General features: G+C 40.9%; 1 protein-coding gene across 5 annotated transcripts in view; it reads left to right on the forward strand.

Moving 5' to 3' along the window:
* The window catches only part of SEMA6A (semaphorin 6A), a 182,278-nt gene that overhangs the window by 95,719 nt on the left and 69,830 nt on the right, over positions 1 to 16,729 (forward strand). For all 5 annotated transcript variants that reach the window (XM_032213594.1, XM_032213596.1, XM_032213597.1 and 2 more), the window contains exon 3: positions 1,770 to 1,887. In XM_032213594.1, the coding sequence (XP_032069485.1) occupies positions 1,770 to 1,887 (118 nt within the window). The remainder of the gene's footprint in view (positions 1 to 1,769; positions 1,888 to 16,729) is intronic.

A 16,729-nucleotide genomic window follows, 5' to 3' on the forward strand; every position in this document is an offset into this window, starting at 1 on the left:
AATAAGCACATAAGTGTTTTCTGCATTAAACCTAAAGAAGCCTTGTTCTCCTCTAAGAATGGTGGAAAACTGGGTCTAGTGTTTTAGTGGGTGGTCATGATTAGTCATGATTAGTAAGTTTGACATGATCTCTAGGTTTGAGGGTTATTTTCTCTGACATTGAGTACTAAGGTACTGAACTGCAAGTCATTTTCCTTAGTTCTCTTATTTTCAAGTCATTTTCCTTAGTTCTCTTATTTTATCAGTCTCCCTTTTACTTCTATTTATTTATCTCTTTGCATTTTGGATTATTAACAGTCATTCAAACGTTTTTGCTTTTGTTTGTTTTGGGTTTTTTAGTAGCCAAAAAGGCTCTATTTTTGTCATAGTGTACTTGAGCTTTAAAAAGTATGTGAACACAAACCTATTGAATTGGACAGAGTATCTATTGCTTCTAAAGGTTTACAAGATTTGCCTCCATTTGAGGGCACTTGAAACATTTTGTAACATAATAAAGCAAAACAGAATTTAATTTACTTCCAATGAAATCCTTACAAGACAGTCTGCCAAAGAAATAAAAATAAATTCTCTTCACTAGTACAAAACTGAAATTATTTAAAAGTTCATTGAATGAGTCTGTCTCATCCTTCCCAGAAATATAATTAGTGTGTTACCCTTGTAAGCAGCCTGTAGTCCTGTCCATTTCTTCTATTTACAAGACAGTATGGCTATTGGACAAATTGATAGTTCCAGGACAGCATCAACTTCACAAAGCTAAATTCTAACTATTTAGATTGCTGCAAAGATTGACAAGGAAGCTATTTATAAGTGTTAAATATTGAAATGCCCAAAGGAAATTATCTTAACATAGGTGGTCTAGATATGTTGAACTACAAATGTCACCACCCCTGTGTACTATAGGTAATTGTCAAGGATGATGGGAGAAGTATGTAGCATTTCTGAAGGGCATCATGTTCTTAATGAGAGACTGCCTCCTGCCAATTACCTCCCTAAGACCGATTAGATCCCACAGATTAGGCCTCCTCCGAATACCATCTGTCAGCCAGTGCCGACTGGCAAACCCCCAGGGGAGGGCCTTCTCTGTGGCTGCTCCAGCCCTCTGGTATGATCTCCCCGTGGAGATCCGGACCCTCACCACCCTCCAGGCTTTCCGTAAAGCCATGAAGACCTGGTTGTTCCGGCAGGCCTGGGACTGATGGATTTCCAGCCCCACTTGAAAGGTTGTGACTGTTGTTGTTTTTTTACTTTGTTTGTCTTTTGTCCTATTTGTACCCCCCTCCCACCTTTGGTTGTTAGCCGCCCCGAGTCCCTTGGGAGTGGGGCAGCATACAAATTAAATAAACATTCCAAACATTCCAAACATTAAGGAAAGGAAAAGCACGGTGGCCTAGAGGTGAAGCCACTCGCTCCCACTTGGAAAGTTAAAAGTTCAATCCTAGGCAGATGTTTTTCTATCAGGGTGCAAAGAAAAAATATCTGCTGCAAACTCCGCATAGGCGTCAGGAAGGCATCTGGCCAGTAAATGCTTGGTTCCATTCAGGCATCACCCAACACCACCCTGAATAAGGGGATTAAAGGGTCATTGAATAATCATGTTCTGAAGGGGGAAAATGATGATTTTCTTACAAATCAGAAGATTGTGATCAATTAGATTGTTGTGTGCAATTTAACTTTAATCAGAACCAAGTTAATTATAGCAATAGGGATCTGTCTGTCACTGTCCTTATTTTTTTTATTGCTTTTCTTTCAATCTTCTTTGTGTTTCATAGATACAAAACAGTATCCAGTGTTCGTGGGTCACAAACCAGGACACAACACTCCACAAAGGCACAGACTTGACATCCAGTTGCTCATGATAATGGACAGAACCCTCTACGTTGCTGCTAGGTTAGTAATGTTCAATAAGTGCCTTGATTTTAGCATATATACAAGCAGAATTGTAGGGCTGGGTTTCATTAATGTTTTCTTTGGCTGAAATCTCGCATCTTAAACAAAATTTGGATGAGGTTTTATGTTTATTTTCTCCTTAAGTTGCTCACATGCTCTCAAGTGGCATAGTTGCCTGTGTTCAATTTCTCCAAATTGCTAGTCTAAGTTCTCTTCAACTGCCCAATAAGAGAATACAAGAATGGCAGATCAGTTGGTGTCTCACTCTTGGTTTTCCTTTCCTTTATTGCATTTGTTTTTCCAAATGGAAATTGGTTTCTTTTTCTTTTTTTTAAATTTTTTTAAAGTTTTTTATTTTTCCATTTTCATAATATATAACCACAAGTATATTATTACATAGCCAACATCATATTGTATTATTAAATGTTTACATCAATTCACCTTACCATTACTTTCTTCTCCCTCTCTCCTCCCCCTCCCTACCCTCTATCATCCTTCCCTTCTCTACTTCACCTTCCTTTCTCCTTCTCCTCTCTCCCCTTTCCACTTCTACTTTCTCTCCTCCTCTTCCCCCCTGCCCTCTCTCCTATCCCTCCTCTTCCCCCACCTCTCCCTTCTACTTCTCACTCTTCATTTCATTTACTTGGTGTATTTCTGCTTCTGACCGAGCTCCATTTTATGTTGATGGTGTTTATAATTTCTTTTCAATATACATATTTAATTTTGACATATATCTTCCTCCTTTTTTTAAAAAAAAGAGAACAAAAAAGTATACATATATAGTCATTGTGCTTTTAATCCCCCCCCCCCACTTATTTTTGGCTGAGATATAGACCTGGTTACAATTCCCAGCTATTCTCATCATTATATTTATATAATTATACATTCTTACATGCTCCCAATTTGTGATTCTGTATTTAAATCTCAATAGTTTTCCATTTCTCCAGGAAATTGGTTTCTTTATGAAGCAAGAAGGTTCAAGTTCTGGCCACTGAAAGGCTGTTTGCTTCCTAAAAAAAACACTGCAAAAATGACTTCGCTCAGTTTCCCAAGCTGCGCACAAGCCCCATGGCATTGTGCAGGCAGCACTTACATAAGTTCAATATTCACCTATGGGACAACATTGTTTTCATAAACTTAAGAATTCTGTGGTGTATAGTTTGAGAACATGGTGGCCTTAGGAGAGAAATAAAATTGCACCAGTCCATTCTGTCAATGGTGGAGTTGTGTTACACAATGTTCAATTAGTTTTATTTCTAATTCAGAACAAGAATAGTACATATTACTATTATAAAGTCTTAAAAGTTCTCTGTGAATTTGGGTCCATCACTTAATCACTGAATAAATCAATCTCACTCTCTGTTTTCAAGCTTACCTCCAGATTCAAACCTGATCTATGTATTAAGCTGACATTGCCACTATTTTTTGTTGTTTGCTAGTTTTGATATAATATATCAAGTTCGTCACATTGATATTTTTTGAAGAAAGTTACTGGGATTTGTAGTGTAAGAAGTATTCTGCATATTACAATGGAAAATTGGGATTCTTAACTCTTCAAAGTAGCATGACAGTGCATCATGCCCATTCACTACAGGGCAGATAAATTTACATGCTGGAAAATTATTCCTACAGAGCTAAACCTTTGATTTATGATAATCTTCCCTAACCTGACATTTTCCAGATGGCTTAGATTATATCTTCCATCATTTTCAGCTGTGGATGGGATGGGAATTGCAGGCCAGAACATCTGGAAAACTTCAGGTGGGCTGACCAAAATAGAAAACAACTTATTTCTAGTACTAATTGGTAGGATCAAGATAACTAGTGAATGCTTCCTGGACCATATTGAAAGAGTTTTGTTTTGAAAGTGGAGTCAGGTTGTTTTAAGTAGCTGAAAAAAGGCCATTGAAGGCTTAATGTATCAATTTATTCCTTTGAATGGAAGAATGCATTACAGTTATTTGGCAGATTGGTTCTATAGCATAGTCTTGGGTCTTTTGTGGACTATGAAAAGGATGTTTCAGGTTGCCCATCCTTATTTTAATCTGTATCTGAAATGAACAGATCTGATTCTGGCTAGAAATCTTAGAAAAAATAGCAATAATTTTATGATCGCAGAAGCAGACCCTTCTTGGACTTCCAGATGTTTTTAATAAAAGTTTTTACAGTTCCTTCACATTAGCAATGCTGGCTGAGATTGACGGAAATTGAGGCCCAAAAAAATCTGCAGACTACCAGGTTGCTTAATTCTTCACAAGGAAAACATTCCCTTAGAACTGAAAAATAGGAACAATTGGCAGTTGTTCTATAGACTGTGAAAAATCAAGCTCTCTCCATCAACTTACACATTTGGCATGCTAGTCAGAATGCATTTATATTCCTTCACTTGTATTTCCTTAGTAATACTGCTGATCAGAAGGTGCTAGCTGATAGCTTCAGCTGTTACCAATCCAATTTACATATTTATCTAGTATATAAGAACTTAAAAAGAGTCTCACTGGACCAATCTAGGCCAATATTCTGTATTGGACAATGGCCAATTATAGGAATTCAGGAAGCTTAGCAACTTGAGCATGAAGCAATAGCCCTCTGTCACTGTTGCTCCCTTGCAGCTGGTATATACCATGTGGTGGAGCAGTAAATAGGCATAGTAGTTACTCATTCATTTGGAATATTGGCATCATTCTCCTGTGTTTATAAAAGCAACTAATTGCCTATTTTAGAAAATAAGCAACAATGTTGTACATTCTGCAAAGTTATAAAATTAAATTTTAACGATGGTAGTTTAACCATTTATTTTTTAAATTATAGCAAAGAAAGAACCAGACAGAAAAGAATGGAAAATATGTGTATTTTTATATTTGACACATTTGAAATTTATCTGTACCGCATTGTGCAAATTATGAGCAAACTTTTTTGTTTTATCTTTAAAATCTCATATACTGTGTGGGGTTGCCTCTTGGCCAGTCTCTAATAGCTTTCAGGGATCTTATTTTAAAAAAAAAACAAGTCACAATTAGGAGCAAATATTTTTCAGTAATGTGAAATAAAATATGGACTGTGAAAAGGATGGATGTCTCCTAAAGCCAGTGGTATATCTAGCACATTTGACATCCTTTGTAAATATTTTTAAATATCCATACCAGTTCATTACTAATAGACTGTTTGCTATAATGGTTAAGGCCTCGGACTAGAAACAGGAAGTTCACAGTTCTTGTTCCATTGTAGTCACACAGCCAATTGGATGATCTTAGGTCAGTTGTTTTCCTTAGTTCTAGGAAGATGGACCTGGCAAGTGTTTCTAAAAAATGCTACCAAGCAAATTGCAGAGGGGGTGGTTGCCAGGATTCAAAACTACCTTGAAGGCACAGGCGCCAGCAATGTGACTCCCACCATTGGCCTTTTTGGGTCTGCAGCTGATGCAGATATTATCACCACTACTTGATATACTAGTGCCTAAAGCACTTCTAAAGCATTGAATGGAAATTAATTGCTTAGCAGGTCATTATTAACCCTCTAATGTGACAACTCAGGTTTTCTTAATTGATTCAAAATATGTTGTATACTATGCTAAAAAAAACCTTTAAGAGCTTCTGTATAAGGACCTTTTTATGTGACCATCTGAAGACAAGCAATAGTCACTTACATTAGCTGGTAAGTGTGTATACACTTGCTATCCATGGGAAACTAATATGCAGTAGATATCTCACCCCACATTTTGTTACTGGAGGTGATTTGAGATTGCATGCAAATAGTTTCTCTCTAGTGATGCCTTCCTGGGACCAGTTATTGTGGATAAGTAGGGGAATTATTTCAAAAGGATTTCTAGTAGCAACCTCTTCCAGAACTGAATGTGAGCATATGTTAATCCGTATTCTATTGCAGAAGATTTAACATGGTTTTCCAGTAAAAATTAGGCCAATTTAAAATAGCAATTATTACAGAAGAGTATTATTCAAAAACAGAGGCATTAGATTAAATAAACTACTTAAAAGATGGTTTCAACAACTTGAACACCTGAAGATATTAGTTGGTGGTTTGAAAGTTATCCTAGGTTTTTGCCATCTGCTGGACTTGGACATCCTTCAGTAGAATAAATTTCTTTTAAAGAAACCTAAGGAATATTTTCAACGATAATAAACCAATCGTGCATTAAGTATTTAATTAAGCTGAAAATGCAAACATCATATTAACTAAAAAAATCCGCATTGGACCATGTCTAAATTGTGTCTAGGCTAAATGTATTTTTATAGAATTGGAAAGGTCCTTTAAGGTCAAAACTCCAACAGCTGCTCAGAGGACATTCTTGACAGATGGCTGTCTAACCCCTGCTTTTATGGTTAATTTCTTTTTTCTGGCATTACGTTTGGAATCTGTCTTATTGTGATTTAGGTTCCATGTCTTGCACTCTAAAATGACAGAGAACAATTTTTGACCTTTTGTCTTACAGGAAAGGCAACTTTGGCCTAGCTGATCATTTCCAAAACCTCCTTTTCCATAAAGAGGTCCACCGGATCTCTTTATTGATCACCGGAGGGCCCTGTTGTTGCTCTGCTTCACTATTATTACTGTTTTTGCTATCTTTCTGAGTATAAGAACGCTACTCCACTAGCTTTGGAGGAGCCTTCTGCACATTGTCACTTCTATTCCTCTGAGCACTTCTGAGACTTGGGTCAGTTCAGGATTATCACCTGAAAAGATGTCAAAGTGAAGGTTTTTAGACTATTCGACATTCATCAGTACAAAAACATGTTTTGCTGCCCTGAAATTACACACAAATGTCTCTATTCTAAAAATTATTCTTTTTTTTAAAAAAAGAACAAGGATAAAATGGAGAAAAAGTCCCTTTCATCTTTAAGTAATAAACTTTAAAAAGTGAATCACATTTTGATAACTACTAAGAATGAAAATTAATAACTGCTCCTGCTTTTGCAGTGTGGCGTAACAGTGACAAATATGAATTCCAATGAAAGGAATTTAATAAGCAACTTTGTATGGCATTTTTTTTACACAAAATAAGCAGCATATTTTAATATTACATAGTTACTGCATGAAAAGTTACCTCCATTCCAGGTTTGCATGGCACTTGTTAGGTGTCTACCCATCATCTTGCCATTATTTAAAGAGATAGTTAAAAGCCACATATCTTATGTCTCATCCTTTAATTGTCTGTCCCTTGTTTTTCACTTTTTCTTTTTGGCAGAAATTGTATTAGATGTGCCTGATGATGTCAGCATTTCAGTTAATGCACAAGCCCTAAGAAAAGCCAAATGTGCTCCAAATTATTTGAATGTTTTGAGACTCTATTTTGCTTTCTGATAGCAAAAGGAGGTGTTTTAAAATAGGGATTCGTAGGGTAATAAATATATACCCATTCACCCATTTATTGGACCAGTGATTCAGATGCTTTTCTCTACTGCACTGCTTCCATTGCAAGAAATTGAGTTTCTTCTTGCTGGAAAGGATTAATGTATTTACATGAAAATGTAGGCTTTCTGCCTCCACATTGAATATTGTGTAGAACATAACTGCCTGTGCATGTCGCAGGTATATTTTGCATAGAACGCAATGACAAACACATCGAGCCCTGATTACAATGTGTTAAGAATTTGAACATTCCCTGCTACACCAAGGAAGAAGTAATGTAACACAGTAGATTTTGTTTGTTTGCATTTGTTAACAAACCCTGAAGCTGTTTAACTGCTTATTGGGAGTTGCAGAATGGAAGGATCCTCTAGTGAGGATAAATATCATGTTAAAAATTATTTTTTACCATGTGCAATTACAGAAAGTTATGTACTCATTGTTAATTATCACTCTACTCCAACTTGAGGGGAAAGGCATAAAGGATCAGCCAGTTTCATGAATGAACTTAATGTTCTTCTTAGAATAAATGACAAAATCAGCAGCAGTGTGCGGGCACAGATGGATGATGATCGAGACTACGTAATATAGAAAGTGTTTCTTGGACAAAACATGTGAAAGTCATTGTTTCACCCTAAACTAGGTCAGGAATGGAACCCCCATTGCTAAACTGTTGATACTGATAACTATTGCTGTAAGTTGCAATTCAATAGCATTAGCATAGTCTCTGATTCACCATCAAGACATAAGGTGCTTTGTATAACTCAATTATTGTCCATAAGAGCTCTAGTTATATTTCACTGATTGTAGCTTTTCCCATAGTCTTACATAATTTTCCCCTCTCCATTTTTAATTGGACAGAGAAGCTGATGAATTTTCATCTCTTCTGCAGAACCAAGCATCCACAAAGTTCCAGTTTTCCCTGTTCAGTCCTTTGCTAATGTATGCCCAATTTGTTTTGAACGAAGATAAATGTCACTGTACTTCCTTGTTTCATTACTTTTGAAGGCAATGCATTTTTTCTCCTTAGTGAGCGGAGGAGTATCCAGGATGGGTTGACCTTATCCTCTCGTTGATTGGACTGAGTCAGATAAGCTCTTGGGATACACCCCTGATCCAACAGGCACTGCCCATTTATCGACTCAGTCCCTCAACTGGATAGTTTGCCATCCTAGATCTCTGATAAATTCGAAGAAAATTAAAGAAAGTGAAAAGGTTCATTTGTCTCTCTACTGCAGCAGCCGCATGTGACCTGGAAGCTCCCTGAGCTGCGAAAGAATTGCCAAAATACACCCCCCTCCCCGGGTGACATGCTGCCCAGGCCTCTGAGTGAGACAAGCATCACTCAGAAAAGAAATCTGCCAGGCAAGCAGGAGACAAAGGGCACAAACCTTCTAAAGGCAAGCTCTGCCGCGAAGGCACCAGCGGCACTGGAATGCTCTGCCATTCCCCACAGGGTCAAGCGGCAAGCTGCGGCTTCCCCAAGTGCTATGGGGTGTGAATCGGATTACTGGCAAGCAAGGGCGGTGCTGGATCCCTGCCCAGAAGGTGAGCCTTGCTGTGGGAACTCTGCTGGGCGCTGGAGCGTTCCACTGCTCCCCACTGGGTTAAGCAGTGAACTGCGGCTTCCCAAACACCATGGACCACCTGCACCATTGTCCATGTGGCCCACCTCATTGGAGGCGGTCCACGGGCAGAGCCAAGGCTCTAGCGGTGCCAGAAAGTGAAAAAAACGGCGGCAGAAGTGCGCGGCAGCTCCTCTGAGCACAAGCTGCCACACCAGGAGTTTTAAAAGAGGCGCCCTTTGTCTCCTGGCATGGGAGCCATCTTGAAAGAGCCACGTGTTCCAAGATGGCGGCGCCCAGCGACAACGAGGAGACTGGCAGGACTCAAGTACCTGCAGCAACAGCCAGCAGCCCACCAGAGGGGCAGAGAATCAACCAAGGTTAATGACCATCCCAGAGGCTGCCCTAAAGGGGGGGAGCAAAGGCTAGAGATAAGAAGAACCTTTCCCCCAGGGCAGAGCTGAATGCAGAGGGTGGTCACAAGCCTCACAAGCCTTCCAAGACATCTAAGTATGAAAGGCGAAGGCAAAGGAAGTTGGAGCAGCTCTACAAAAAGGCAAGTGGCCATAAGTCCATTCCAGGCCTGGGACAGAAGTGGAAGGCCCCTGGAGTCCCTGCAACAGGTGGGGCTACAGGGGAGGCACCCACATTGCAAGCAAGGATCCCTATTGACACATCAAGTCTTTGGGGTCTTCCTCAGGGATGGCAATCCCCCCCACACACATATGGCTTCCATGGGATCAGCCCTGCCTGCGAGGCTACCACCTCTGGTTCCCCCCCACAGAGGTGGGCATGGGTCTTCCACAGGGGTCCCCAATTTTCAAGAACTAATGATGCAAGCCTTCCAGCAATGTATGACAGCGGCATTTCAGCAGCCACAAATGCAACCTCAGGTGGCATCCTCTCCTAGAATACCAGGGGGGCTGGAAACCCAGGGGAAACCCAGGGGGAATATGAAGGCATGCCCCCTCCTAAGCCAGCCTTCACAGGGTTGTTCCAGCTTTCATTGTATAAGTCACTCCTGTTCAAGGTAAAAGCAGCCACCAAGCTCGGAAACAGCAGAAGCACCACCTCAGCACCAGGGGTTTTCTGCAGAAACCATCTTTAATGAGCAGGCCATTGAGACCAACATAGTGCCAACTCCCAAGGCCTTTCTTGAGTCGGTCAAGCGCCAATGGGCTGCCCCCACAGCAGGGCCCACACCCACAGACAAGAGCTTCTTCAATGATCAGGATATGGCCGGGGTTCTATCTCAACCCTCCATTGATGCCACCTTGTCCACAGCCAGGTTTGCCTCCAGGGCAATTGCTTCAACCATTACATCTCATAGGTTGCTGTGGCTGAGACAGTGGCTGGTGGATGTTCACCACAAGCGGCACCTGGCATCTGCTCCTTTCACAGGAGATGCCCTTTTTGGGGCAGCTCTTGACCCCTACCTGGTCAAGAATAAGGACAAGAGGAAGGTGCTTCCCAGAGCCCCAAAGAAGGAACAGTTCAGGATGGCGCCTGACAGTCCTACTCCCAGGGACAAGACTTCGGGTCTTCCTTCCAGGGCCATGATCCCTTCAGGGGCTCAGATGCAGAGTACGCAGGTGCCAGGCAGTACCAATGGGGTTCTTCTGCCAGGCAGAGATACCCAGATAGACAGCAGAGGGGTAGGCAGCAGAAGCAGCCCTTTCGAGGGGGTGGAGGAGGTGGCGGGGGGCGTTCCTTCTGCAAAAACTAATTCTAAACCCAATTCACCTCCCATCGGGGGCGCTTGGCGTACTTCGCTGATCGCTGGGACCGCTCCTCATCTGATAAATGGGTACAGAACACCATTAGGCATGGCCTGTCACTGGAGTTCCTTTCCAGCCTCCCAAAGTTTTTCCGGATCTGCCCGGCAAAGTCTTCAGGCCGGGTGACAGTAACCATGGATGCCAGCCTGTTCAGGTGTGGCACTCACTTGCAAGATCAGATAGCGCAGGGACAGTGGAACCAGGCGGAACTGACTCACAGCATCAACTGGTTGGAACTCAGAGCAGTCCGCCTGGCCCTAGTACAATTCCGTCGCTCTGTCAAGGACAGGCACATTCTAGTCCTCACAGACAACATCGCAACCAAGGCCCATGTAAACAGGCAGGGGGGGACAAAATCGAAGGCCCTTATGAGGGAAGCCAAAAGATTGGGTCAGTGGGCCGAAAGGAATATTCTCTCCTTAAAGGCGGAACATATAGCGGGGTGGACAACATCAGAGCCGATTGGCTCAGCCGGGCAGAAGTGGACAACTCAGAGTGGAGACTGCATCTGGCCATCTTCAGAGAGGTGATGGAACACTTCAGTGGCCCGGAAGTTGACCTATTTGCCACCCCCCTACAACACCCAACTCCCGAGGTTCCACTCCAGGTACCAAACCCAGGGGGCAGAGGGGGCGGACTCTCTCCAATGCCCGTGGCCCTGGGGACTTCTCTATGCATACCCACCTTGCTCCTGACTCCCAGGGTCATTCAAAAAATTCTTTGGGAAGGGGCAGAGGTGGTGCTGATTGCCTCCTACTGACCCAGGAGGCCATGGTTTGTAGACCTCCAATTGCTCTCAGTGGGAAGAGCTTGGAGGATTCCCCAGGAAAGGATCTCCCTCAGGCAGGGGTCACTGGAGCACCCGGAATCCCAATGGCTCCACTTGACCACTTGGCAGTTGAGCAGAGCATCCTGAGGGAGGAAAGATTCTCCCCCAAGGTAATATAAACTATCCAGGCCACCCGAAGACCCTCAACGGAGCTTATTTATGGCGCGACCTGGTGGGCCTTTTCCACATGGTGTAACTCCCGGGGACCGGATCCAATGAGAGCCACCGTTCCCTCAGTGCTGGTATTTCTCCAGGCAGGCCTGGACAGGGGGATAGCTCCCAACATGATTAGGAGACAGGTCTCGGCCATCTCATCCATGCTTCTGTGCAGTAGAGCCCGGACACTCACTCACCAACCCTTGGTCAGGCAGTTCTGAAGGGGGCGTCCAACCTCAAACCACCCACAGTACACAGGTACCCTTCCTGGGACTTGCACAAGGTGTTGGATGCTTTGACGGTGTCCCCGTTTGAGCCATTGCGAGCGGTGTCACTAAAGTTTTTAACCCTTAAGGTGGTGTTTCTAGTGGCCATCACATCTGCCAAATGGATATCAGAGCTGCAGGCCCTGTCCACTAAGGAGGACCTCTGCATATTTCACCAGGGCAGAGTGGTGTTGTGGTTGGACCCTTCCTTCATACCTAAGGTGTGCTCATGCTTCCACAGGTCGCAAGAGCTGATTTTGCCCAATTTTTGTCCAGGCCCTTCTCGCCCATTAGAGTGGAAGTGGCACACTCTAGACGTAAGGAGGGCACTGAGGATTTACCTCAGAAGAACCCGGCCGAATAGAAAGTCTGAGGCCCTGTTTGTCTCATTCCAACCAGGGTCTCTGGCCAAAAAGGTGACCTCCACCACCATAGGCAAGTGGTTGAGAACCTGCATTGCTACAGCCTACCAGTCCCAGGGCATACAGTCACCGAGCCCCATCACAGCACACTCCACATGAAGTGCAGCCACCACTGCGGCCTGGGCAATGCAGGCCTCATTGACAGAGATATGTAGGGAAGCCACATGGTTTTCCCCCTCACCCTTCATGAGGAACTACAAATTAGATATCTTTGCTTCGGTGGAGGCATCGTTTGGTCGCAGCGTATTACAGGTGGTTCATAGGGCAGGGGATGTACCCCAGGCATAGTTTGGCCATGGGCCCTTAGTGTGTTACCCTCCCTACGGACGTGTTAGCTTTGGTATGTCCCATCCTGGATACTCCTCCCCTCATTATGGAGAAAGGGCTTTGGTACTTAACCTGATACGCCTCTTCTCATAGTGGGGGAGGAGTATCCAGACCCTCCCTGTCATTGTAGTGTAACATGTGTTATGATGAAGGCTGTACTAATATGTTCAAGTTATAATTCAATAAAAAGTTTGAAACCTTAACAAAGGTCTGGAGTGGATGGCACAATGGGTCGGATAGAGTTCTTCGCCAATAACTGGGCAGTGCCTGGTGGACCAGGGACATATTCCAAGAGCTTATCTGACTCAGTCCAATCAACGAGAGGATAAGGTCAACCCATCCTGGATACTCCTCCCTCACTATAAGAAGAGATGTATCAGGTAAGTACCAATGCCCTTTCTCAGCTTTGGGGTTGGCAACAAAACCTAGCTGTATCCCAGGAACATTTACCCCTACAGTCGTTTATACTTGGATGCTAGATAGGGTTGCAATCTGGCTTAAGGCAAGAGCACAGTTAATTCTGTAAGTATAACATTTGGAGAAACTGTAACTAGCTTAAAGAAACTCCAATAAACATGTCTTTCTCCAAGCTGGTAAGGCATACTAATAGTTCCCACATGAAATCCTCTAAAGTGGTAGCGAATCCTTGGAGCACTTATGTCATTAAGTATAAACTGCAAAGTCCCCTGGATGGTTAGCTTTACTAAAGTATTGCAGTCTGAACTCTCAAGGGGCCAGGAAGCAATTTCTTTATATTCTTTAGACTCTTATTGCAAAAAAAAAATGTCATAAGAAGGTTAGATCATTTTGCTGGTATGAGGCAAGTGTTGAAGAGAATATGAAGTACATGAAAGACAAGCAGAATTTGAATAATTAAATAATGTTTCTTATAATAGCTACATGGGAAGACTGATTTTTTTTTCTTCTTCCCATCTTCACAAAAATCACTTAATTTTTCAGGTGTTCATTTTGTCTTTCTCTCTCCCACTACATATTTTGGTAATTTATCATACCTCCCTGGTGCACACCAGAATCTTAACATGCATTTAATGCCCATAGCTGTGGCTACGGGTCAGAAAAAGGCAGCATTATTTACATTTTCTTTCCCTGCACAAGTGTGGCATAATAACATCTGCTGCAGCACTGTTAACTACAGGTGGGAAAACCAGAAGTGCTAGAATTAGTTTATTTATGTAAAAAAATGAATTCGCAAGATCCAGATGACGGAAAGCATCAACATAAAACAAAACGGCACAGATTTATATCTTCAGTTTAGCAGAGCCTTTTAGTGTTTGGTAATTTTTGTATGGAAACAACTGTGGATCAGTGGAAGCTTCTTTTTTTTAACTTATCTGGAAATCAGAGTTCACATAGGTCCATAATTCTGGCTTTTACTTTTTCTGACAATTGACTGCAAATCTGCCATAAGTCCTTAAAGTGTTCCTCAGTTAGAAGGGAGTTAAACATAATGCTGTGCTGAACCTTACAGTTTTTTTTTTCCTGGCATTCAGTATATACAAAACTTCTAACTGAGGGTAAATAGAACATTTTTTTTTAGATATTGCCAGGGATAATCACTTATTAACTTGCCATACTAATGCATGGTTTTATTTTTAATTTACTGGTCTATTTTGCCAGAGCTTTACAATGAAATTCTGAGGAAAGAGGACGTACTGTTTTCTCTGTAAAATAAAAACCAAACAAAAGAGTAGTTCTGTATTAACTTTGGATCAAAGTTCTGGCAATGGAGTCAAGAAAATAATAAAAGTAAAAGTGCTTGTCATAAAAGTAAATGGCAGTTTTCCCAGAAGATTAAGGAATATAAAAATAAATATAGACACACCTTTCACAGCATGGCATTTTAGAAAGAAAGAGCTGCTTTCAAATGGGAGGAAATTCATGAAAAACGTAAGAAAAGCTGATTTTGTTAATAAACAAACCCTTTTATCTATGTGGGGAAAATGTTGCTTATATTTTGGCTTGCTGCAAATGTTTTGAATCTGCTAACCTTGCTTCCTCCAAATATATTTTAAAAAACTAGTATCAATAGAGGAGATTTCCTTATATACACTGCACTATTTTAAAATATCTAGCACATACTCCCTCACAGGGAGAGTGTTAATGTTATTTGAAATAACAGCGAGTAACTAAAACTCCTTTTTTATCAGTCTCATCCTCCTATTCTTTGCTCAGTGCTACAAGGTTTTATTATATTGGTGCTGTCTCCCGTTTTATAAAAGGATATTTCCCTTATATTTCACATTGTTTAAGAGCACGTAAAAGCATGTCTATATTCTTTGACCTTAATTTGTCTCTAAGGAGAAAGTGGCATCTAATTTTATTAATTAATTAATTTATAAACTCTCAAAGAAAGAAAGAAAAGGGGAACACAAACAGCTTACATTAAAAGAAGTCTTACTGTCCTAGGATAAGTTTTCAAACATAATTAAACTATTCGTTTGACAAAACAAGAAACAAAACAAGAAAGATGTTGTGAGCTTTTACCCCCATTTATATTATAAATCAAACAACATTTCTATTGAATTTGGACACAGAACTTTTAAAAACAAAGCCACATTATCATTGCATACACTGTTGGGCACTTCAAGCTCACTCGGTGCCACCCAAAAGACCTAATAATAGATCTTCAAGCATTTCAAGAAAAATAAACACCAATGCGACCTATGTGATTTATTGGGACAGGGAGTTATATACCTTTTCACAGTGCTTTTCAACCCTCTCTACAAAGTCAGCATATTGCCCCCCAACAATTTGGGTCCTCGTTTTAGTTCAAAGTTCTACATGAACAGAATGTTTTAGTATATGTTTTTTGCTTGTGAAAAATGAAAAGATGCCCTTCAACATACATCATTTATAGTGTTATCTACCTTTTCTTTCTCCCATATGTTTTTTCAGTACTGATCAGTCTCTGCTGTTGGTGACTATCCTGTTGCTTTATTGTTGCCCTGCAATTGGAAATACACTGTGTGAATGGTTTTTTGGAGAATAGGGCATGTATCTTCTTGGACTCTGCTTCTATACTCCTTAGCCTGGTAGCCAGGACTGTGAGCTTTGTTTAGAAGGCTTCAGATGGAGTCAGGCTGTACTTTTTTTTTTTTCAGTAGCCAGCTCTTTTTCTTAATTTCCACACCCTTCTGTGGTTCCACAAGTAACTAATACTTTCAAAGTTGCCTTGATCTTAGTCTCCAATCTCATTATTTGTGGTGGTGGGGAGAGAACTGATATGTACTGCTGCTCTTTTTTATCATATAGCCAAGCATCTCTAGGTTTAAAGCAGCTATACAGATTAAATAATTGTGTTATGCTGGTAGAAAGTATTGTTGTGAAGGGTCTATTGGTATCTTTTAGCATACTGTATAATGGTACTTGTCAAAAGAGTCTTGAAAATTGGTTTCAAGGGTCAACTGCAGTTTGATTATCCATGATCTTGTTTATTTTATTACTTTCAACTTTTAAGTGACATTTCCAAAATTGGATATTCTTCCCTCATCCAAATTCTAACCAGTCCCGAACTTGCTTAGCTTTTTAGGTTTATACAAGATCACTTATATCTGCCACCCACTAAAATCTTACTAGACTATAATATAAAATAATAGGTCAAGGAATGGAGTCCCCTAAATTAAAGAACATAATGTCCATGAACACATGTTGAGTCTAGGTATGTGTTTTCATATTAGGAGCCACAATTCTTAATCGGAATATCTATGCCGGATTTTTTTTAACAATGATAAGATTGTTGAAGGATTATAGGAGTCAGATATTTTGCCAAATTATACAAACTTTACAAATATCTTGCAATATCTCCCAATCTTACAATATATCCCATTCTCCAAACAAGGTTGACTTGTTCTGTACTTGCAAATATACAAAAAACATAATCTGTACCAAAATGATTTTAGGGAACCTCTGTCTTCTCAGTTAATTCCTTTTTACACCTTTTGTTCATTCATAGCACATAGAATGACAGTATTGTTCATGTTGTATTTGTATTGATTGTTTATCTTCTGTAACACAAAGAAAGCACGCTGTCTGGTGTTCTTTGATATTATCCTTAGTTCTGACTAAGGGACAATGATTTATTTGAACATGAAGCACTCCTCCTGTAAAATATGAA

The sequence above is a fragment of the Thamnophis elegans genome, chromosome 3 (assembly GCF_009769535.1).
Source record: "Thamnophis elegans isolate rThaEle1 chromosome 3, rThaEle1.pri, whole genome shotgun sequence".
NCBI lineage: Eukaryota > Metazoa > Chordata > Lepidosauria > Squamata > Colubridae > Thamnophis > Thamnophis elegans.